This window comes from Trichomycterus rosablanca, chromosome 23 (genome assembly GCF_030014385.1).
Source record: "Trichomycterus rosablanca isolate fTriRos1 chromosome 23, fTriRos1.hap1, whole genome shotgun sequence".
NCBI classification, from domain to species: domain Eukaryota; kingdom Metazoa; phylum Chordata; class Actinopteri; order Siluriformes; family Trichomycteridae; genus Trichomycterus; species Trichomycterus rosablanca.
The window spans coordinates 12013433-12038451 of record NC_086010.1 but is presented as its reverse complement, the minus strand read 5'-3'; the positions used below and the strand labels follow the sequence as shown (position 1 = coordinate 12038451).

At 41.6% G+C, this 25019-nt stretch overlaps 1 protein-coding gene across 3 annotated transcripts in view; it reads left to right on the top strand.

Annotated features, from left to right (window-relative positions):
* virma (vir like m6A methyltransferase associated) overlaps positions 1 to 25019 on the top strand; it is a 40266-nt gene that overhangs the window by 14092 nt on the left and 1155 nt on the right. For 2 of the 3 annotated variants that reach the window (XM_062985698.1, XM_062985699.1), the window contains exons 8-22: positions 1189 to 2377; positions 7936 to 8469; positions 9902 to 10056; positions 10178 to 10260; positions 10479 to 10572; positions 11252 to 11796; positions 13352 to 13587; positions 16379 to 16858; positions 17557 to 17689; positions 17793 to 17909; positions 20462 to 20622; positions 20743 to 20839; positions 20941 to 21107; positions 22179 to 22525; positions 23816 to 23959. In XM_062985698.1, coding sequence (XP_062841768.1) covers positions 1189 to 2377; positions 7936 to 8469; positions 9902 to 10056; positions 10178 to 10260; positions 10479 to 10572; positions 11252 to 11796; positions 13352 to 13587; positions 16379 to 16858; positions 17557 to 17689; positions 17793 to 17909; positions 20462 to 20622; positions 20743 to 20839; positions 20941 to 21107; positions 22179 to 22525; positions 23816 to 23959 — 4482 coding nt within the window. Of the gene's footprint in view, positions 1 to 1188; positions 2378 to 7935; positions 8470 to 9901; positions 10057 to 10177; positions 10261 to 10478; positions 10573 to 11251; positions 11797 to 13351; positions 13588 to 16378; positions 16859 to 17556; positions 17690 to 17792; positions 17910 to 20461; positions 20623 to 20742; positions 20852 to 20940; positions 21108 to 22178; positions 22526 to 23815; positions 23960 to 25019 lie in introns of all 3 variants that reach the window. The other variant, XM_062985697.1, reaches the window with a different exon arrangement.

The following is a 25019-nucleotide window of genomic DNA, read 5'->3' as shown; positions in this document are numbered from 1 at the left end:
ATGAATCATTCCCTATATTCAGGCCTGTGTGCATATGAGTTTTGTGTGCATTTAGCATGCAGCATGCTCACACACTAACCTGAGGAGAAGCTCAAACTAGCATCACACTGCATGTTGCACTGCACTGCCTCCCCCTAAGCTACAGCACAGCTCACGGTCATCAGACCGGATAATGCCAAGTTCACACTACACGATTTTTGGCCAGTTTTCGCTCGGCGACTGGTCGGCGCTAGATTTGCCGGCTCGGGAGCAACTCAGCGTTCGCTCGGTGATCAAAACTCGGCTCTCAATCGCTATGTGTGAACTACTCAACAACTCGATCCGACCGGATTTCTAGCATGTCAGATATCTGATCTGATCTGAGTTGCACGTCTGGCAGTGAGTGCTATGTCGAACAGCCAATGAGAACGCAGGATACGGTGTGAGGGGAAACGCAGGAGAGGAGTGTAAACAGGTGGGACAGGGGGATAATATAGTTTATATCAGAATACACCGGCACACACACACATGTTTTACAGTATTTCTGACTTGATCTCTACAAAACACCAACGGTGCATTGCAAAAATATTAATTAACCTTCAACTTACTATAGAACAATCCATACTGTTCGTGTTGCCAAATCCACTCAGATTCATTTATTTTTTCTCCTTGATTTTATGCTGCACATCAGCGCACAAACACTTTGATCACTCGCTACTTGTTGACGTGCATTTTTGGACGTGGTATCATTAAACCCATCGTCACTTCTCACGTTTGTTTTTGTGACAAAACGTAGTTTGGGAGGCCAGAGAAGCTCGCCTGCGATTCCAGTTGGTGATCGTGTAGTGTGAAACCCCCTATCGCCGATCAGTCGTGTAGTGTGAAATACACACCGACTCCCGAGTGCAAAAGATTCAGTCGTGTAGTGACTGACAGCGACCCGACAAATCAGAAAGTCGTGTAGTGTGAACTTGGCATAAGTTCCGGTCACAATGCAGTCTGCTTCTCACAGACGAGAAGTAGCAAAAGATTTGTATTTTATTGATACTGTTTATTTCATGTCATCATTTCCAACAAGTAAGTGGCAGTTTGTCACAAATTGAGCATGGCAAAGCTGGAAAAGCGACATAAAATGAACAGGTTGGGCACTCTATGTTTTATCATCACACGTTTGGATTGTGTGCTTGTTAACTTTGATTTTTACTTTAGGTGATGACGGTTATGAGCAAATCTCCAGTGACGAGGAGGATCTTGAAAGCGGGGCGTTCAAGTTGCCAGCCTTTGACCTGGATTGCACCCCTGAGGACCTCGCCTCGCTACCAGCTGTCCAGTATGATCCGTTTGAGCGGGAACTCCACCCCCTCCAGCACTTCACTCCCCCCCATATCACACGCTACGAGGCAGAACTGAACAGCCTTAAGGCAACAGAACCTCAGGATCAAACCTCCCCACTGGCAGAGTCAGCAAATAAGCTAACAGAACTATTAGAAGCTTGGGGAGAGGGGGCAGACGCCGAGCACGGGGCAGGCTGGGTAACCGCTTTGGAAGAAGTTTCTTCCTTGTTGGTAAAAGGATTAAGCTTTTTGGCCTTTAAAGAGCCAGAGAGTCAGACGAAGCAGCTAAAACTGCTGGTTGAATGGACCTTTACAGCTTTGGACCTTGACTCGGCTCTAGCGCAGCCTATCGCTCTGAACCTGCGCCAACTTAAGGCAGGTGCTAAACTGGCGTCCTCTTTGGCTGACTGTGGCACCGAAACTCTTCAAGCCTTGTTAAAGAAGGGAATTACGACTCGTCTGCTGGACTTGCTGTTTGCCGATCACGTATCGTCCACACTAAAACTCAACGTGCTGCGATCCCTCGATAGCATCATAAGCGAACCACAGGGCATGGAGGCATTTCTCAGAACAGGTTCACATGACAGCGAAGTGACCAGTGGCTATCAGCGCATGATCGAGCTCTTCTTGTTGGATCAAACCGTCCGCGTAGCAACAGCAGGCACTGGCATCTTGCAGAAGGGACATTTCTATGAGGTGCTGACTGACCTTCAGAAAACGGCGGGTGTGTGGGCTGAGCAACATCCTGTGGTAACTAAGGCGGGAGACAGGGACAGAGAAGGAGGAGTAAAGGAGAAAGAGAGCACTGAAAAAAAAGGAGAGGAGGAAGAAAAGGAAAACCTTGAAGCAGAGCCTGAGAGCCCAATGGACATCGACACACTGCTTGAATCCACGTCTCTGTCTGAGGCTGATCTGGAGAAACTACAAGGTCTGTTAGAAGAACTGCACCACCTGCTGGAAACAGCATCTTACTGCATGGTGCAGCCACCGAGCAAGGCTTTTCCAACAACAGCTCGCATCACTGGACCGCCAGAGCGAGACGATCCTTATCCAACACTCTATAGGTGATTCACACACCTTCACAATTCTGTCTTCTTTAATTACAGCAGTGTGTTAATTGCTGACCCTACCTCCCCTACTATCCATATAGGGTGCGTAACAATGTACTTTCATTTTTACTAAATAACCTATCAGTTGTACCTGTCAGGCACATTTTTAGTTTCCCATACTTACCCAAAAAGAATATTTTCACTATTATGACGGTTATTTTTTTTTTTTTATCAAAGTCTGTTTATTTTTTTTAAATACGATTTTACAAGAATAGCAACAAAGAAAGAACAAAAAGGAACCAAATCCCCTTCCCCCCAAACAGACATGAGTATGTAAACTTAAAACACAGCCAGTATATAATAAATCAAAACATCAAATTAAAGTTACATATGTTAATTATACCGTTGTGCCGTTAGCCCCCACCTCCCCAATATGTGCCAGAAGGGGCTGCCATATATTGTAAAATTTCTCTCTGGACCCCTGGACAGTGTATCTAATCTTCTCTAGTTTGAGATGACTAGTGATTTCTCTAAACCACTGGCAATATGTAGGTGGAGCAGAGTCCTTCCATGTAAACAACATCAATCCTCTAGCCAGGAGAGAGCTGAAGGCCATAGTGCTAATTTCTTTCTTGCTGGCGGTGCCACTCTCCGGTGCCACACCAAACAGGGCAATAAACAAGGATGGGTCAATTACTCTCCCAAATATTTTAGACAAAGTTTCGAAAATTGTACGCCTGAATACATGGAGCTTCGGACATGTTTAAAACATATGCATCGGTCACATGTAGAATCTATGTCTGCCCTAATCTTAGAGAGTCTGACCTTAGTCCAGTGTAGCCGATGCACAATCTTAAATTGAATAACCGCACGTCTTAGACAAATGAATATGGAAAAAATTATCTGTATTATTTTGTGCCACACTTCTTCTGATATAGTTTGGTTGAAATCTGATTCCCATTTGCCTTTAAGAAGATCTAGTGGAGTCGAGTTACACTCGTCAAGCAGGCCGTAAACTGTACTTATAACTCTCTTATTAGTAGGGTTGCAGTTAAAAACTGAGTCCAATAGAGTAGTGGAAGGGTGAAGCTACAAAGTTTCGAAGCTGCAAATATCTGTAAAAATGTGATCTTGGGATATTACATTTTTGTACTAATTGATCAAATGAGGCAAAGTTATCGTCAAGATAGAGATCTGACACCGTGACCAGGCCTCCACTGACCCATGAAGCGAAGGCAGCATGCATCATTAATGGGATAAACTGGTGATTGTTTGCCAAATATAGATCCCTAAGAGAGAAAGTCCTTCTGAACTGATTCCAGATTTTGAGTGAGTGTATTATGACCGGGTTATGGGTAAAATTAAGAGAGAGGCTGAGTGAATGGCAGTTTGGAACATAATAAATCACTATTATGAGTGAATGGCAGTTTGGAACATAATAAATCACTATTATGATTTGAACATCTGAACATCAGACAGAGTCTCTTTCCACTGCTGCTGCGATATGTGATCTCTGGGACTGGTTAGGGCACCTGTATAAGTTGGGGGAGGCTTAGTGTGGCATATCGTGTGCAATACGGCTCTGTGTGGTAACCAAACACTGGCAGATAAACCTGTACTTTTGATACCAGTGTCTTGTAAGCCAAATGTCCAAATTTTTACCCAATTGCGTTATGCTTCTTTTCTACTGGTGCCGACCACCGCTCTGATTGAGGAGAGCGAAATGACACGCCCCCTCCAACACATGAGCAGTAGCCGACTGCATCTTTTCACCTGCATAAGGCGAGTTTTTATTCGGACCAGCTTTGTGCATGGAGACCCACACCCTGATGGCATTATTATCAATCGGCCAGCAGAGGTCATAATTGCATCAGTTATGAGGTCCCTATTTGGCATTTCCCTCCCTGTATGAACGTTGTTCATGTAGCCACCCAGCCCAGCAGAATGGCAGAGCTGAGTTTTGAACCGACAAGTTCAAAATGTCAGCTCTGGTGTGCTAGCGTGTTTTACCACTGCACCACCTGAGCAGCCTGATTTTTTCAAGGCTCATTTAAGCCTGTGATTTTTGAGAAAATAGAAAATGTACAATTGCAGATAAAATTAAATTGCAGATCATTGTACAGATTAATCCAAGAGTAGTACAAAATGTATGATAGTATGTGGAACATGTACTGTCTGGTTATTTTTAAAAGTACTTATCTTTTAATGCTATTCTTTGCTATTCTGCAGTGTCCCATACTCCCATAGTCATTGCCGTGATTCTTTGTCATTGTGAATGATTTAAATCCCAACATTCCAAATTCTATATTCTCATGTATATATTCTCACACCCTTATAAGGCTGGACTTTATCTTCAAAGCTCTTTAAAGTATTGCAGGGCTGTTTGTTTCAGCTACTTCAAATTGGGTTTGTTCCTGATCTGCATGCAACTAACAACAAAGCAGGTGGTGGCTTGGTGGGTAGCACTGTGGCCACACAGCAAAAAGGTCCTGGGTTTGATCTCCAGGTGGGGCGGTCTGGGTCCTTTCTGTGTGGAGTTTGGATGTTCTCCCCGTGTCTGTGTGGGTTTCCTCCTTGAGCTCTGGTTTCCTCCCACAGTTCAAAGACATGCAAGTGAGGTGAAATGGAGATACACAATTGTCAATGACTGTATTTGACATTGAACTTGTGAACTGATGAATCTTGTGTAATGAGTAACTACCGTTCCTGTCATGAATGTAAACAAAGAGTGTAAACCATGACGTTATAATCCTAATAAATAAATAACAAAGCAGCATTGATAGCTCAGCGGTTAAGGTACTGATCTAAAGTTTGCTGGTTCAAGTCCCACTACTGCCAAGGTGCTACTTTTGCTATATTGTTAGTTGAGCAATGCCCTTAATCCTCAAACACTTGTATTGTATCCAGTCACACCTGTAATTTGGTTTAAGTTTGCATGAGGAGCAACACAAAATACACAAAACCAGTGGAGGCTGCTGGTCTTTCAAAGAGGGGAAGCTCATTGTCGGCTTACATCATAAAATTTGTCAATTTATTTATACATAAATTCTGCCCTCCGTTCCATTTCAAGAAAATGGGTTACAGTTTGTCTTTCGACTTCACTCGCAAAATCCGCGATGGGACTGAAGCTCCCAGTGATTAACTGTAGGTGTAGCTCTCAAAATAGCTGTCAATCAAAACGGGATTCAGCCTTTCGACTGATCCTCCAATCATCTTGCAGAAGCTCAGCATCCAGACCCGCCCACAGCTCCATTCACCCCCAGAGACGCTCAGCGTCCGGGGGCGGGACAAAATCGTGGCATTTATCCAATGACCGGCGAGTTTCGAAGCAATGAAAAAAACCTTTCCATGCAGTCCCATTGAAGTGAATAGACGCTCAGCTTCTACGGGCAAATGCATTGGCGCTACGGGAGTTAACAAAATCGAGTCAGTCGATTTGTGATAAGTAGCTGATTCTGAACGAACTCGTCTTCAAGAGGAACGTGTTCTAACGCATTTGTAGTCAATGAAATGTGAACACAACTGTACATATTTGACCATTTAATTTTTGACATTTTAGGGGAAGCTGAGCTTCCCTTGCAGTCAGGAGAAATCACCACTGCACAAAATACAGTATAAAATAACTTTGCTGCTTACTCTGAGGGGAGGTATTGTTGAATATATCCTAATAAAAAAGTCTTATTGTATAATGTTCAATTACTGAAAAAAAGGATAGATTAGTTTTGCAGTTTGTTTTAAATATATATATTTTTTAAATATATATTTAAGTACAAATAATGAGTAACACACACACACACTTTAAATATCCTGGTAAGCCCCTTCTGCCTGCTCCCTGGACTCTGAGGAAACCCAATGTAATACTTAATGTATCAAAATCCTCTAAACAGACTATGTCACCACTTGACTACCTATTATTATACAACTCAGTCAGACCTAGCTTTTCAAAACACAGCTTTATTTTTACAGACAGATTAAAAACAGAGACCCATGTGGGTGCAGCATTTTCTTTTACCAACGGCCACTGCAACAGTATCTGTCTCCCTCATCATGCCTCAATATTCATGGCGGAGGCTCATGTGCTCCTCTTGGCCATAAGGCACATAATTATTAGTCCATATAAACACTACGTGATTTGCTCCGACTCTAAATCCTGCAGCAAACTCTCGAGTCCAGATCATCCAAGAACTGCTTAAACTTTACACTCGAGGAGTTTCCATCGTCTACTGCTGGATTCCCAGTCCTAGTAGCATAGAAGGCAATGAAAAAGCAGATAGCTTGGTGAAGAAAGCATAAAACAAAGAGTTTGCTTGGGGATACATCCCAATAACTGATGCCTACCCAGAAATCAAAGACTACTGCTGAATAAAATGGCAAGAAGACTGGTCCAGCAATTCCCAAAACAAACTGCATGAAATAACTCCCCACATCAATGTTAAACACAACCGAGACTTCTTAAGTAGGCAAGATCAGACAATCATAACCAGGTGCCGAATTGGTCTTACTGCCCTCACCCACTGAGACCTCCTGATTGGCACCAACCTGTCAATTCTGTACTACAACCCTTACAATAAAACATATCTTGTTAGAATGTCCTAAAATTTCTGCCATCAGAGACGACTTTCATAGGGTTGAGAACATGAAAGAATTGTTTAAGAAGATTCCTCCAGTTAAAGTTCTGAACTTTTTAGACAGACTTGATATGAAACTAATGATCTGAACAAATAATGATGAACAGTTTCAATATCTGTCTATGCCATAAATATAGCCAGTATGTTGCTGATATGGCAATAAACCCGAACAGTGCCCCTTTTGTAGATAAGAATATTTTGAGCCCCGCCACTCAAACATACACCTCTTCCATACTAAACTGCACCTTCTTATTAACCTTTACAGTGGAGTTATTACAACTGACATGCATTATGTATCTTTAATTATTGTGTAACTCTCACAAACTAGTAGTGCTCAAACATGCCTCATTCCTTTGCCTTGCTAGGCCACCACTTTGGGAACCACTGGCCTAGGCATTTTGGATCTGTCCACCAGTTGCAAGACCAATGCTGTTGAAATGCTATATTACGATAATATCAATGAACATTCTTTGTTAGCCAAATATCCTGGAGTGTGGGCGGCACGGTGGCTAAGTGGGTAGCACTGTCGCCTCACAGCAAGAAGGTCCTGGGTTCGATTCCCAGGTGGGGCGGTCCGGGTTCTTTCTGTGTGGAGTTTGCATGTTCTCCCCGTGCCTGCGTGGGTTTACTCCGGGTGCTCCGGTTTCCTCCCACAGTCCAATAGCATGCAAGTGAGGTGAATTGGAGATACAAAATTGTCCATGACTGTGTTCGATATAACCTTGAGAAGTGATGAACCTTGTGTAACGAGTAACTACCGTGTGTCTGTCATGAATGTAACCAAAGAGTGTAAAACATGACGTTAAAATCCTAATAAATAAATAAATCCTGGAGTGTGCTGCATATATTAACCTGTTTCCCATTTAGTCATTGTTTTAAACTTTGACATAAGTCCATTTAACAACAAGTTCTTCAAATCTGTAATAAACATCTATATTGTTACAGGTATATGCATGCTACCCACTTCTTGGAGTCGTTAGCGGTTGTGATGACGTCTTCGGCCACTTGCAGCCACGTCGGAGTGCTGCAAGCCGTACGGGAGCTTCTGCGTTTCTTCTCCCAAACCCAGCAGGGCCTTCTTTTCCTTCTGAGCCACCACGAGCCCATCAACGTCCTGCTGCGTCTCCTCACACCACTCGCAAACCTGACTCCCCTCTCTCAGCTGACACACTTGCCCCCAGTGACTCCACTGCTGGAGACTGAAGGGGAGGAACCGGCCGCCGTTACCGAGGGCTCACTGGATGATGGCTTCTGGATGTGGTTAATGCAGGCCCTGCATGCTCTGCAGGCCGTGGCTGAGCTGAATGGGCTGGAGATTGAGGAAGGGGACAATCCGGATGTGCTCGCAACACTCCACAACTTGTATCTCATCAGTTTTAGCAGCACGGGACGCAACACAGTGGCACAGATACTCAGCCTGGACACCAATCTTAGCTGCCTCGTTAACCTGCTAGAGCACCATGCTAAAGAGGGACAAGGGTGAGAACATGTACATTACACAGTGGACACATTACATTAACATAACTCATTTTTTTCTTTACCCTTACACACATCTTATAAGTAATAAATTATAGAATGAAAAATGCTTAGAACTGATTTCACTTTAAGGAGATCTATACTTAGCAAGCAAAACAACAGACCAAATTTCCATGATGGTGTTCTTACTGTTCCTGTCATGAATGTAACCAAAGTGTAAAACATAATGTTAAAATCCTAATAAACAAACAAAGCAACTTAATAGTTTCAGGACCGAAACCCCTATTGAGCAAACTGAGGGCAGCAGTAGCAAAAAAAAACAACTAAATGTTACAAGGATGAAACCTTAAAAGGAACCAGATTCAACAACAGGGATCCATTCTTTTTAAATGACCAAGAGGATAATTTGAAGAAAAAAAAAAAAAAAAAGATTAAACAAACCATATAAAAATTGTTTTCAACAAAAGGTATAACAAGTGAAAATCATAAGAAATTTGAGTTTATCGTCCTTGTGAGAGCTACAGATTCTCATCACATCCAGCAGGAACAGCATTGTTGGCAGGAAAATTTAACAAAGAAATCTTATGGACAAATCCTCTTTTGGTGGCCTAGACGATACAGGGAAGAACATGCAAACTTCACACAGAAAGGACCCGGACCGTTTCACTTGGGAATGAAACCCAGGACTTTCTTGCAGTGAGGCAGCCATGCAGCCCCTAAAAGTTGTAGACAGCTTCATGTTTTTTCCATAATTCCATTATTGTTTTATAATGTTCCTCTTTGAGATTCAATCCATCCCTTTATTAAAAACACAAATGCAAAAACACACTCGTACGCAAAACTCACTTTTAACTACATTTGCAAGTGTACACATGTAAATTTTTACTTTTTTTATTTGAGATCTTAGGTCAGGGTTTTAGTCTGTCCCATTAACATAGTTTATAATGTACTTTATTTTAGAATTCAATTTTTTTTTTAATCATATATAAATCCAAACTTATTATGAATTATTATTCACTATAAGGCCAAAAGTATGTGGATGCCTGACCATAAGCTTATCATGCTACTATATACCCCCACCAAACACTGTTGCTCTGTTCATGCCTCCGTTTATCTGGGACAGTTTTCCCACACAATTTTTGAGTGTGTGAGTGAGCAAATTTTGACCATCCAGTCTAAACAGCCTTTGTGAGGTCAGACGCTGATGTTAAACAAGAAGACCTTTCTCGACCTTCCAATTCATTCCAAAGGTGTTCAGTATGGTTAAGAGGACCTTGCTTTGTGTACAGTCATTCCGAAACAAGAAAAAGAGCTTCCACAAACTCTTGGAAGTTGGAAGCATCTTATGGATTTTTCACCTCTGGCTGAGGAGTGGTATCCACATACTTTTGGTGACATAGTGCACGTCATACATTTAATTTTTTTTTCTGTTTAGGGATGGAAAAGCAAGAAAATCTGTAACATACAACTATGCCTGCATGCTCGTGCTGCTAGTGATTCAGAACTCGACTGATCTGAAGATGATGGAGCATTATGCCACTCCTTTGCTTACCATTTGCAAAGCTGATGAAAACAATGTTAAACTTCGAGGTGAGTTTGGTTTGGTTTTGAACTTTTTGGTTTGGTTTGAACTTTAATTCAAAATTTTATGCAAAACAGAAATTAAGTATGACTTAGATGTGTTTTAGTGATCTATGGGTTTGTGTTTCAGAGCTGGGTAAATGGCTGGAGCCACTGGAGAAGCTACACTTTGATATAAGTGGTATACCCACCCTTATTGATTATATCAAACAGGTCAGTTCAATCACTGTGCTCAGTGGAATATAACCTATATATGAGGTCCTTTTTAACTGGTCAAGGTTTATTGTTTGTATACATAAATTAATTATTTCTGATTTAACACAAACTGCCGTCAGTAAAAAAGGAATTTAATACTATGATCATGAAAGAACTGCTTATGATGCATGTTTAACATGAGCTTTGCATAATTGAGATCCTGTTCCTTGTGTCAGAATTTGGAGAATTTAATGACACTAGACGGAGTGGGCCTTGTCACTTCTCTCAGAGTGCTTTGTCACATTGCCTGTCCACCATCAATTGTGCCAGGTAAACACTTCCAAATTCACAAATATACTTTCACACTTATAATGATATATTGATTTTATTGATTATCTTATTAGTCATGTAAAAAGTATGTATTTCTAGACCCTTGTCATATGAACATGGATGCTTAGGTAGCGCAGCATTAAAATAAGCAAGCCCACTATTATTATTTTTAACTGACCTTGAATGCAGGATGTTGCATCTTTGCTAACCCTTTGGCCGATGATGATAGTTTTTTATATATCACTTTGCCATTTTTGTTTGGATGTAGAACGTTTCTGAAAATCCTTTTTTAATGGTAACAGATTCAAAAAAATCCATTTTGGTATGGATAGGGATTTAGTCATTGTCATTCAGTTAGCTTTAAGAATTGATTTGGTGCAATGGACAGGGTACCAGTCTACAGTATCATACAGTAAACAGTTCTCTCTCACTCACGGAGGGGCAATTTATATAAGCCATGTCATCTACAGGCATTTTAGATGGCAAGGGGTTTTGGGTAAGGTGTTGATGGGAAACTGACGTACCAAGAGAAATCATACTTTGATATGGGTAGATTATCAAAAACTTCTCTTAATCCAAGTCCCAGAGAACCAATGTCTCGGGGTCCTGAAGCTGTAGGGTTCCCATACCAAAACACAAAAAAGTCTAATCATTATTTCTATCCTTTACATCTGTGTAGGTCAGCAAAAGGACCTGAAGTGGAACCAGGCTGTGATCACACTGTTTAGCGCTGAAGGAATGGACACCTTTATTAAAGTTCTTCAGAAGTTGACCTCAGTGTTACTGCTTCCATGGAGGCTGCATGGAGCCATGGGCCCCACACCACAGCGCCTGATGATGATGTCACTGGCCTCCTCTGCACTTAAACTCATGCGAGCTATGCTGAGCGAGCTACTGCACGGCGGTGCCTGCAAGTTTAAGGATGCTCGCGTTCCGGCTGTGTGCGTCACTCTACATACGATCGCGTGCTCCATGCCGACCTCGGGACGCCTGGACGCTGAGGAGCTGCGACTGCAGAGCAACATCATCGACGTTTTACTGACTTTTACACACGCCGTAAGCGAACAGGAGACCGGCTCTGAGGAAACTGTGGCTGCTAACAGCTGGTCTCTTATGCTGAAGGAAGTTCTCAGCTCTATTTTGGCTGCCCCAGAGAACATCTACAGCAGCCTCAGTCTGCTCTCAGAGCTACTGCCCTTACCGCTGCCCATGCAGACCACACAGGTAATGCACAAAATACTACTGTTTTGGATTGGGAAACGTTCTAAAACAAACAGTGCATAGCAAAAAGTATATGGAGACCCTGTACAGTTCAGGTTTTTTAAGGGACAGTCAGAAGATTGTCAGTTCTAATCCAGGCTCTACCATCCAGCCACAAGGCCCTTAACCCTGTCTGCTCCAGGGGTGCTGTTCATTGTCTGATCCTGCACTTTGACCCCAGAAAAGAATTTCATTGTACTGTACACATGAATATGTATATATGACAAATAAAGGCATTCTACATTCTTTTGAGGTCGGGCACTAATGTTTAACAAAAAGGCCTGACTCTCAGTTGACACTCCAGTTCATCCCAAAGGTGTTCACTGTGGTTGACATCAGGGTTGTGTGCAAGTTCCAAGAGTTCATTTGCACCAAATTTGTCTTTAAAGAGCTTGCTTTGTGCACAGGGTCACAGTTATGCAGAAACAAGAAATGAGCTTCCACAAACTCTTTGAAGTATGAAGCATTTATTCTGTGGCTGAATCAACTGAACTTGATATCAACGAGTGGGGTCCACATACCTTTGGTAATACAGGGAAACATCTGGTGTTCTTCAGTTAAAAAATACATGATTCATCTGAAAATACTTTGTATGTCAAAAATATGTGGACACCTCGTTTAGCATTCTTTGTGAGTTATATGCTTCCAACTTTGTGACAACAGTTTAGGATTTGTTTCATCAGCATGGACAGACTGTAGTTTGGGTTAGACTGACTTGGCTGTTGGATTAGGAGGGCTCATATCACTGCTATAGCAAACCAGAAGAATACTTTAGGGTTTTCGAACAAGTGAATGAATGAATGTATGCATGCCACAGCAGAAGCACATTTGTCCGTATATTTTATTTGGCACAGTTTTAACACTGTATTCTCTTCTTTACGCAACCCTCCTATCGGTGCAGTTGTAGCCTAGCGGTTAAGGTACTGAAATAGTAATCAGAAGGTTGCTGGTGTAAGCCCCACCACTTCCAGGTTATCACTGTTGTGCCTTTAAGCAAGGCCATTAACTCTTGATTGCTTAGACCATATACTGTTACAGTACTGTAAACCATAACATATAAAAGCGTCTGCTAAATGGTGAAGATGAAAAATGTAAATGCAGTTTGGGAAAGGCCTTTTTGTTTCAGCATATAAAGGGTGTTTAGTGTGGAGGAACTCCAGTGACCTGGGGCAACCCTATTTTAATGCCCAAGGAATCTCTAACAAGTGAATCGAAAGGTGTCCACATACTTTTGCCCATATAGCCTATTTTTGTGATATCCTTATCTCTGCTGGTTTAGTACCTGTATAACTTTTTATACTTTGTAAGTTTGCATATTATACATCTGTAAGATCCTTCTACACCTTCTACATGTTTTTCCTATTTATTTTATCTGATTTATTTCAATTCACCTGTTGCAAATTCCCAACCACTAGTTGACTAGTATGACAAATGCTAACCTGACAGTTTGTCGCATTGTAGTGAACGTACAAGGCGTAGCTGCTTAAATAACATTCATGTTTTTCTCTCATTGTGCCAGGAGTTGTCAGTACAAGACGTTTTGGTGGCGATGAACACACGTAAGCTGTGGAGCATGCACCTTCACGCTCAGGCATGCACACTACAGGAGGTGTTGAAGTGCGTATGCGTAAGCAGCTCCCCACCGCTCCTCTCCATGCTCAGACGAGTGTGTGTACAGCTCTGTGACCTGGCAGCACCCACTGCCACACTCATCATAAGATCCCTTCTAGAGCAGCTGCATGAAGAGATGCAAGTGTAAGTTTTCATACACCTGTATTTCAGAGCTAAATATAATAATGCTGAATGTTTTGTACTGTATTTGAGATGTTGCAGTTTGATGTTTAATAGGAACCACACCATATAGGAATAGGAAGTCACACTATATTTCAGTGTTATTGGTAGGGACGCCACCCTTCCAACAAATCGGTTTATAAAATGTCTGCATTGCTACAGCTGCCCCAGGCACCTCAAAATACTGTCATTGGATATGTCCAAAAACCTAATGAGCTGCGTTGTTGCCTACTGCCTACCTAGGGAGTTGCCTAAGTAGAGAGGATTCTAATAAGACATTGACTTATTTGGAAACACCACTTAGACAGCGGTTACGGCGATTTTGTCACCACAGTTTTGCTTACTAAGCTAGCACAGTTAGCGTCACGCCATTCAAACCAATGGGCTGAGACGGCACAACCCACTGGCATGCCAGCTAACATCTGCTTCAGTATTCCGAAAATGGTTAAATTGTAACTGACAAGCCTGACGTTGCAAATAATTGACACTTCTACACCTTTATACAAAATCAAAATCCATAAGAATGTATTCACATAAAAAAAAACTCTGTTTGTTGCTCCACATTTGCCCGTCGTGACTGCAAGATACGAAAGCACAGATAGCCTGTAAAAATTTCTACTCTGTAGTTACAGCAATCACTATCAAATTCCAGCCTGTCTCTGGTAGCAGCAGCCACAGTAAACTAGAGACTCCAGACTCCAGTTTGGTGTAAATTTGCAGCATTTAGCAGATGCATTTATTTAAAGCTACTTACAATTATGATTATATACAATTTGAGCAATTGAGGGTTAAAGGCCTTGCTCAGGAGGCCAACAGCGGCAACTTGGCAGTGGTAGGGCTTGAACCAGCAACTTCTGATTACTAGTCCTGTAGTAAAACAAATTCTCTGAAATTGTCTGTCAGGGTGAATTTTTGCCTAATTAGACAAAAGAACAATTGTGGGCACCAGGTGGCATAGCGGGATACGCCCCTGATGGGCCCAATTGGCAGTGCCTGCAGCAGACAAAATTGGCCACTAAAGTCCGCAGGGTGGGGAAAAAAACAGATTAAAAAGGGGGCAGGGTCTTCAACGCTGTGTAGGGACCCTGGTTAGTAGCCCGAAGACGCCTGTATAGAGGTGGAGGGGGTTGGTGCAAGACTGTCTGTGCGTAAATCCACCAAAGTACGAGAGAATAAGAAGGGAATAAGTACGGGAGAATAATAAGCTACACATGGCAGATAGAAATCAAAACTTGTAATTCTATTGTGGGGGCGGCACGGTGGCTCAGTGGGTAGCACTGTCGCCTCACAGCAAGAAGGTCCTGGGTTCGATTAGGGCTGTCGCGCTAACCGCAATTTTGAAATATCGCGGTATAGACCAGCCAACCGCAGGGCATGCCAAGCAACCGCAACACCGCGGTGTTCACATTTTTTCTTTCTTTCTTCTATTTTTTTTTTTTTTTATATTGTTGCAGGGTCCATCTTGTTTTATACGCTTACATTCGGGCGTAATAAATGTTAAATGAATTCATAATGAAAATGAGCTAAGAGCAACATTTTTCCGCAACCTTCGCATGCGTTGCTGCTGAGTGTCAGGCTTTGTGTTTTAAAATGTAAACAATCGCAACAGGAATTATAGGCAAGTTTATTAATGATCAAATTGAATTCACACTCAATAAATACTTGTAATTTAGACTATATTCAAACAGCCTTGGTGAACCAAAACACTTAATGACGATTAATATGGCATTGCAGCCTGCAAATATTCTCTTGCTGGTCTTGCTGGAATGATTTAAATGTATCTTTTCGTTGAATAAAAATTTATTGAAACGAATAATAACTTGAAATGTAGTATATATTGTTATGTTAATTATACCTACTAAATAGATAGTTTGTCGCATTGTAAAGTCGCATGCAGGTACAGTACGTGTGTATTAGTGTAACGAGCCCCATCAGAGAGAGTTTTAGTACCGAGGGGAACATCGCTACCCCACTCAGATCCTCTCTAAACCACATCAGATGAACGTGTTGGTTCTTCTAGCGCGCATGATAACGCAGGTTTAAACTCTTACAGACTTTATTCTATTTCTTTTTTACCATATTTTGATTAGATGTGTATTTACAATATTTAGCCTAAACACTTTTTTTTTTTCGTTTCACACTGTATATCTAGCCTAGGAGCTAAATTTAAACCTTTTTTTAATAGAGAAAAGACGCGCATCCCTGCTCTGTTCTGTATTTAACATTAAACACGCATTTCATTGGTCTTAAAGCTGTCTCATCTTTGTCATTATAAAGCAATAATATACCAAATCATAGCCTAACAATAAAGCTTGTTTATATAGCTCTAAAATCCAGATTAATTAAGTAATTTTCAAAAACAAAAAAAATGGCGAAATTACCGCATATTGAGACAGGTTGAATATCGCAAGGGGAAATTCTTTCACATGCGACAGCCCTAGGTTCAATCCCCAGGTGGGGCGGTCCGGGTTCTTTCTGTGTATAGTTTGCATGTTCTCCCCGTGTCTGTCTGGGTTTCCTTCGGGAGCTCCGGTTTCCTTCCACAGTTCAAAGACATGCAAGTGAGGTGAATTGGAGATAGAAAAATTGTCCATGACTGTGTTTGATATAACCTTGTGAACTGATTAATCTTGTGTAACGATTAACTACCGTTTCTGTCATGAATGCAACCAAAGTGTGTAAAACATTATGTTTAAATCCTAATAAATAAAAAAATAATTCTGTTGTGGAAACTAATTGTTCATTTTCTATTCAGGGAAGGAGCGACCTCGCAGTTGACAAGGTTACTAGCTCTGGTGGACTTACTGGTGTCTCAGCGCTCCTGCAAAGTAGCCACATTGGCTCTGCTGGGCGGAGCCATGCGCGCCGAGACACGGACCGAGGGAAAAGCTGAAGACAGACTTGCAGAGATGCTTCCCTCCCTGCTCACCATGCTCCTGCCTCCAGCGAACGCTAGTCTGGCTGTGCAGCAGAACACTGAACTCATAGCGAGCATTATCCAGTCACTGTGTGACCAGGACATTTCTCTGATCGTGAGCGGCTCGGGGGAGATGTGTCTGTCTGAGGCCGAGCAGTTGGCCAATGCCTTACCTTCAAAAGACTTGATGCCCGGTATATGTGACGCCATGTTGGAGGTACTCAAACATCCACACAGCAGCTACACTCTTCAGCTCACTTGCCTCAGAACAATGATGTTCCTGACTGAGCATGAGTACGGCCTCTATTACCTGAAAAGGTAAGAGTTTATCTTGCTTTGATTTTCTCATATATGTGTTTCTCCCCACATCTTTGGCCTTCCTCTCTTTCCTCCTGTTGATATTTGGGCAATTAATCAGAAGACTAATTTGAATCTGTTGTCATTTTTGACCAATCATCACTAGTGAATACATTTGTCTTTATTGAGGTTGCAGTGTGTCCAGAGCTCATCTTAAAACACTGTCCACCAGTCGTGAGAGAGCGAGTAAACCAGTACATCACACACACCTGGTCACTACCTTGCCCCACCGTTACAACCCCAATGGAGGAGCCAATCATTTTATGGGCTTGTTTTTGGGAGGTGGGGAGGGGGAGCACAGTGGCTCAGTGGGTAGTACTGTCACCTCACAGTACTGCGTGGGTTTCTTCCAGGAGCTCCGGTTTCTCACAGTCCAAAGACGTGCAAGTGAGGTGAATTGGAGATACAAAATTGTCAGTGACGGTGTTTGACATTAAAGACTTGAACTGATGAATCTTGTGTAACCAGTAACTACCTGTTCTGTCATGAACGGGGGGGAACAAGAACGGGAATGGGAAGAACACGCCACGCTTCTCAGAAGACTGTAGTGACCGTAGATTGAAAACAGGTTCTCAGGATCCTGGACCCGTGTAGCGTCCACACTATCTGCTGTACCATCATGCTGATGTATTGTGTGTGTGTTCATGTGTATAATGTAGCTCACTGAAGAAGCACAGTTCTGCTGTGTCATCACTGCTGCGGCGAGAAATCACCTCTTTTAACAAAGAATCAGCTGAGCTGCTGTCTGCCCTGCTGGACTTTCTACGTCAAATCCTCAACAGTGACTCGATGGTAAACAATCAAACTCTTTCCTACTTCCTGCGGTTTTAAGCTATGATAAGCTGGTTTAAGCAAAATGATGTGTGTTAACGTGAGCCTGTTTGCACTGTAACAGGAGGAAGATATGGAATCCCGCTCTTTGGCTCTGAGTGTGAGTGAAATGAAACAGCTTCTTCAGTGGAAAGATGATTCAACTGAACACCCGCTTCCAGAGCTGGAGAAACATATCACGGTATGAACTTTGTTGCTTTTTTAAGTTGCGAAGCCTCAAATGATTCCAGGTATGATTATCAGTCCTGGTCTCTGCATTGTACAGTTTACAAGTCGCTAAGTAGTATTGTTCTTACAATTATGTGGTTCCATTTAAAGTGGGGTACAGTCGTTAAAGGTATTGTAAAACAGAGATATTGCCTAAGATCACCCTTTCTCCATGCCTGTGCTTCGATTTTGACGTCATATTGGCAGTGCTTTGATAATGTGAAACAAGTATCACATTAAACTTGAAGTGCAGCGGTAAACTGTAAAATGTGAGTGTCAAAGCAGTAAATCTGCCCGGTGAATGACGGTTAAGGTAAACACTAATTGGGCATTAAAATTTGCAGAGGTTTTTTTAGAAGTTTGTTTTCTGTAGAAACCTTAATTTTACCTAGAAAATAAAAAAGCAGGAATTTAAGAAAAATTTGACCAGGAGTTTTCAAGCTTTAGCAAATTTCAAATGGTTGAGATGTTCTCCATCTACACTCACTTTTTCTTTTTTTACTGCATTTACAGCTCCTTGTTACCTGAATTAATCTGTCTATATATTCCTAATTTATTTGAGTCGCTACAACATGATCAGTAGTAATACACACAGGTGTTGTATATCCTGTGTGGAATGAAAGCTTGCTAATAATCCTAATGTGAGATGGTATTTTCCCTATAAAGTATAGAGACATCATAAAAAGTGCTTATTTGATGCTCGTGTGGTGCAGTGGTCCAAAACGCTGACCCACCACAGTGGAGAGCATGAGGTCTCAAGTTCAAATCTGACCAGTGCTGCCTGGGCGCTCAATGTACCTGATCGTTCTGAAAATTGGGAGGTCAGATAGGATCTGTCCTTGATGCTTCTACAGAAATGCAAAATGTTAAGATGCCAGCACAAATGGTGGAAGATTCACACAGTGCATAGTGTGACCCTTTATACACAGTAGAGCTTTTTGTGTTTTTTGTGACAATCCATGGTTGACTGATGTAAAGAGTAAGCCGGAGACGGCAGAAGATTTCAAGGGGGCAGCTGCTGGTCTGCATCTCTTCTTAGCCAGGAATTGAAATAATTGGAAATGACTATATTTTAAAAAAGAAAAGGAGGAAAAAAGAAAGTGCTCATTTGTATTGACTTCCATCCAGAGCCAGGTAATATAAGGTCACCGTGTTGCGTACGGTTTGTTTGATTTTATTATTCAGATTTACATTAATTACTTAATAAAATATCACATTAAAATTAGTTTGATAACTTGTGTGTGGCTAATGCAGAGTTTTCTGTATGTTTCTCACGGTATGAACTGCATGTACTTGCACAACACACTGACTTAATGCTTTAATCTACAGAGAGTTTATAATGGCAAATACAGCGACTCGAAAAAGTATTTAGCCCCCTTAAGTGTCTTGTATTTCACTGTCTTTCATTTCATTGCATTGCCAAGTCAATATAAAAGTCCAAAGCCTTTTTTATGTACTGAAATAGTTAAGTTGTAAGTGATAAGATGATGAAGTATTGATATCTCTTATTGTAAGTGTAGCTTTAATCATGCATAATCACAGTTTTGGGGTAGTACAGAACACAATGAGCAGAAATGGTTGAGCATTTAATAAAAAAAAAAACCTCAGAAATGATTATGCATGTAGCAGTTATATCAAACATGTGGTTTTAATTAAAAGTGGCGCAGCGGTAAAAACACACGCTGGAACCAGAGCTGGGATCTCGAATACATCTGGGCTGAGCATCCGGCTGGGCTGAGCAGCCACACGGACGACGATTGGCCTGTTGTTCAGATAGGGGTGGGAAATTAAAAGCCGGATAGGGACTCTCTCATAACTAATGCAATTACGACCTCTGTTGGCTGAGTGCTGTCAGGGTGTGTCTCTCCGTACACAGTGCTGATCTGCATTGCACTCGTCAAAGTGTAGGTGACAAAATGCATACAGCTGCTGCCCACGTGTCAGAGGGGGCATGGGTTAGCTTCGTTCTCCTCAATCAGAGCGGGGATCGGCATTGGTGGAGAGGAAGCATGACGCAATTGGACACGCTAAAAGGGAGAATGCATAAACAAAATATTTTTTAAAAAAACATTTAATGATAACACTTTTTTAATTAAATGTTAATTATACAAACCTGTCGACTGTCTTGCATATGTCGGAGGTCAATAATTGCAGCAGTTATGAGGAATCCCTATAGGTATTTTCATCCTCAGATGAGCCAATCATTTTCCATTTTCTCGTCCTATTGGTGTCAGAACTGAGATTCAAACTAGAAGTTTGCTCACATCTTACAGATGTGAGCTCTGTTGTACTAGCGAGTTTTACTGCTGTGCCAACTCGGCGCCCTGGCGTTTACAATTTGTTCCCAAAATCAGTCAACATTTTCCTGAGGTTTTAATCTTTTCCGAGTACAAGTCTCAGCTCTTTGGTTAAAAATGTGTAAAAATTGGCATCCTTGGTGTATATTAAATTGGTTTGTGTTTGGTGGTTTGTGTGTTATTTATCATTTTTATTATATATTATTTATGTCATCTGACTACACTATAGGAGCTCTTTAAAGATGATGATTCATTGGAGACTCTGCTGGAGAATGTTGTGGGATTCCGTCAAATTTTGGAGAGTACTGGAGATACTGTGGGGCAAACGGAACCTGAAACAGAGCCGAGTCTACCCTCTGCAGAACCGCTCCAGACACAGTTTAACAACAGGTAACTCAGTTACACTTACATGCTGTATCGTGTCTTTCTGCAGCAACTTTTCGGTCATTTTAAAACAACCGTTATTGTTTATTAGTCGATCTGATCAAAGATTTTTTTTTTTCCCTTAAGAACTGTATATGTTCTGTCTGATATTCTGGACGACCAGCTGAGGGCCCTCTGGTATTCCCCATTCCAATCAGATGACATGGAGACAGAACAGGACATGGTGAGAAGCACAGTATGTTTTTAATTCTTTTAAATCATATTTTAATGTATTTTTATGCTTTGTATTTGAAGATATTAAGTTGGCGTGTTTGTTTGCTGCAGGTGAAAGTAGACCTGGTGGCTCTGGCGCAGCAGTGCTGTCCTGATCTAGACCTTAAGGCTGAAATAGAACGTTCATACCTGAGTGAGCCTACCTCACCTGGTCACAGTAAACCTACCAAGGGCTTAAAACTGGGAAAGCACAAACACGAGACCTTCATCACTTCCAGGTATACATATGCTTGAACAAACATGTCCACACACCTAAATATAAATGACCACTGTCTACTGCCATTATTATCCCTCGAAAAATTAGGTTATTCTTTGTTTTGATATCCATGTATGCTAAGGCTGCTTTTTACATCAGTGTTTCAAAGCTTTTCACATGATTGACAAAACCGCTTTCTTTTGGCTGTGCCACTGAGCTGTGAGCTTAAAAACAATATGCTGTATTGACTGACAGGTTTGTTAGAAGTTTGTTTTGTTAGAAGTTTGTTTTCTGTAGAAACCTTAATTTTACCTAGAAAATAAAAAGCAGGAATTTAAGAAAAATTTGACCAGGAGTTTTCAAGCTTTAGCAAATTTCAAATGGTTGAGATGTTCTCCATCTACACTCACTTTTTCTTTTCTTTTTTACTGCATTTACAGCTCCTTGTTACCTGAATTAATCTGTCTATATATTCCTAATTTAACTGAGTTGCTACAACATGATCAGTAGTAATACACACAGGTGTTGTATATCCTGTGTGGAATGAAAGCTTGCTAATAATCCTAATGTGAGATGGTATTTTCCCTATAAAGTATAGAGACATCATAAAAAGTGCTTATTTGATGCTCGTGTGGTGCAGTGGTCCAATACGCTGACCCACCACAGTGGACAGCATGAGGTCTCAAGTTCAAATCTGACCAGTGCTGCCTGGGCGCTCAACGTACCTGATCGTTCTGAAAATCTGGAGGCCAGATAGGATCTGTCCTTGATGCTTCTACAGAAATGCAAAATGTTAAGATGCCAGCACAAATGGTGGAAGATTCACACAGTGCATAGTGTGACCCTTTATACATGGTACAGTTTTTTGTGACAATTCACGTTGACTGATGTAAAGTGTAAGCCGGGAAAAAGGGGGAGGGGGGGGGGGGGGGGGGGTGCTCAGAGCCAGGTTATATAGGGTAACCGTGTTACATACGGTTTGTTTGAGTTTATTATTCAGATTTACATTAATTACTTCATAAAACATTGCATCAAAATGAGTTTGATAACTTGTGTGGCTAATGCAGAGTTTTCTGTACGTTTCTCATAACAGCGGCAAATCAGATTACATCGAGCCAGCTAAACGTGCTCACATCATGATGGCCCCTCGCGGACGTGGCCGTGGCGCTTTCAACCAGCTTGGCAGGCCGCACGATATCTTCAGGCAGCGGAAGCAGAACACCAGTCGGCCGCCCTCCATGCACGTGGACGATTTCTTGGCTGCAGAGTTTAAGGAAGTCAGCCTGCCAGCTGGCTTGACTCTGCCCAAACGGCCTCCTAAAGGTGGAGGAGCCAAGCCAACCACTAGAGGCCTGTTTACTGGAGGAACCAGAGGGCGGGGCTTCCAAAGCCACACTCGTTTCTTCACTCCACCTGCACCCAAAAGCGGACTGCTTGCCAGTAAGCACTGCTGATAATAGTAAACATACATGTATACAGTGCTGTGAGAGTATTTGGCCTACCTTGCTTTTTTATTTTTGCATATCAGTCACTCTAAAGAGCTTTACAATTTAGACACGTGGAAACCGTTTATACATGTTTACTGTATTTTGTTGAAGGAAGAAACTATTATAGAACACCCACTGTACACTGTATGACACTACAAAAATTTTTTGTTCGACTGTTGGTTTGATGTTTTCTGTGTGGAGTTTGCATGTTCTCCCTGTGTTTGTGTGGGTTTCCTTTGGGTGCTTCGTTTTCCTCCCACAGTCCAAAAACATGCAAGTGAGGTGAATTGGAGATACAAAATTGACTGTGTTTGACATTAAAAACTTGAACTGATGAAAACTTGAATTGATGAACTGATGTAACTGACTACCTGAATGTAACCAAAGTGTGTAAAACATGACGTTAAAATCCTAATAGTAGGTGCTTTATAAAGGTCAGTAGTAGTCTGGATCAAAGTTCAATCAGAATGACCTTTAAGTACTGCAGCGAGCACTAAAATCACAAGCCAAAATGGCAAATGTGCCACACTTTGTAGGAAACAATGGCACAGCCAGTGCAAAAGCCATTTTGCTATGTTATATGACTTTTACATTTTACAGTTTTTATTAATTATTTTACAGACATTATCTTAGGCAAGCAATGCCTGTAGCTTTTTAAGATGTTTATCTGTTTTTATTTACTGACTGAGCCATTGATTCCTTTTAGGAACTTAAGTTGACCACTTTCTGAAATATTTTTCACTATTTTAAAAAGTTTTCTTTATTGGGAGATAAGCATTCTCAATGTGGTGCCCTGAACTTTAGATCTAGCTTTGTATCCCTCACCTAACTGACATAACTGACATTTAGTAACAACTTGATTTCTAATCTATATTTTGTCCTGCACAGCCTACTTTACATTGCTGGAAATGTGCCATACAAGTAATGATCAGATGCAACATGACTGGCAGTAACCAAGTCTGTGTGTTTAGTCTGATTAAACGCAGTCATCAATTCAATTTGGTTTATTGAATAACTAAGGGGGCAATTACTTTTTCACACTGGGACGGCTGGTGTTGGTTAACTTTTTTCCTTTAATGGAATGATTCCTTAAAACTCTATTTTTTGTTCGCTCTGCTTGTCATGGGCTTTAATTAAATTTAGTTTAAAGATCTGAAGCCGTGAATTGTGGCATTTTCCACGGCACTGTTAAAAGTCATCGCTGCTGTTTAGTAACTTGTGTATTTCTTTATTTCTACTTAAGGTAACTATCCCCGACGTGAGGGTGGACGGGGCTCTACCTGGAACGCTCCAGTGACGGCTGTCACTCACAGAGGAACATACAGTGAACCCCGTGGAGCACAAAGCAACTTTGCTCGACCGTTGCCATCAAGGCAGCCACCGACAGGTATGGTTATATGGATTATCAATGTATTTCTGTTAGATACAGTTAGACTAACATGTACTAGGCTTGCATTACTACAAGACTCTCATGCGGCTTTGACTGACACATACTAAAACTCTCGACTGTATTTAGGAGTGGTCCGCATACCTGATTTGGCACAGTTTTACACCTGATACCCTTCTTAACACAACCTTGCTTATTTTTATCTCAGCTTGGAACCCACTCTGAGAGCTCACTGAAAAGTGAACGTCCCAATGGCTATAGGCCTTTTGGACACCCCTTTTACCCCCTCCCCCTCTTCAGACATAGCCAATCAAGTCTGTGTAGACGCCTGTGGTTCGAATCTCAGCAGTGTTTTAGCCAGTCTCATTTAAATTGTCCTTTTAGCCACCCAAGGAGGATGGGTGCCTTTCAAGGTTTCTTCCGGTAATTTTAAGGGAGTTTTTCCTTGCTTTTGTCACCCTCAGCTTCCTCTACAAGGGGTTTTAGTTTGGTTTTGGATGCTTTAAAGTTGTTTTGAGGCAATGTCTATTGTAAAAAGCGCTATACATGTAAATTTGACTTGGCTTGACTATTGTGAATTACCCGTACTAAAACTCCTATGTTTACGAAATTGTGGTCCTGAGTCTTAAAACAATTGTCCAGTTATAAATTAAAATATTTAAATGACTATTGGTTTAAAATTCTATACCAAATCAAAGCACGTTAGGCAGCACAACAGACAACATATGATTCACTTTAGCACTTTTTTCTTTCAGTTTAGCATAGCAAATCCCCCTGCTGGATGCCCTGACGGCAGCCAAGGAGGGTGTATATTCACCTGACACATACTCCTTCTGATGTGTGTGCAGTCCTTCCAATCCCTTCTTATTCACCCTTTCTTCAGTGGATTTGCGTGTGAGGTTGGCTTCACACATGGAGAGCCAGGCACCCTGGGCAAACACGACCCTTACACAGCGTTGATAACCCCACACCTTAGTCTGGTCTTTCCCACCCATCAGACTGGAAGCCAATTTTGTCTGCTGCAGGCATTAGCCAGTTGTGCCTGCTAGAGGGTGCCCAG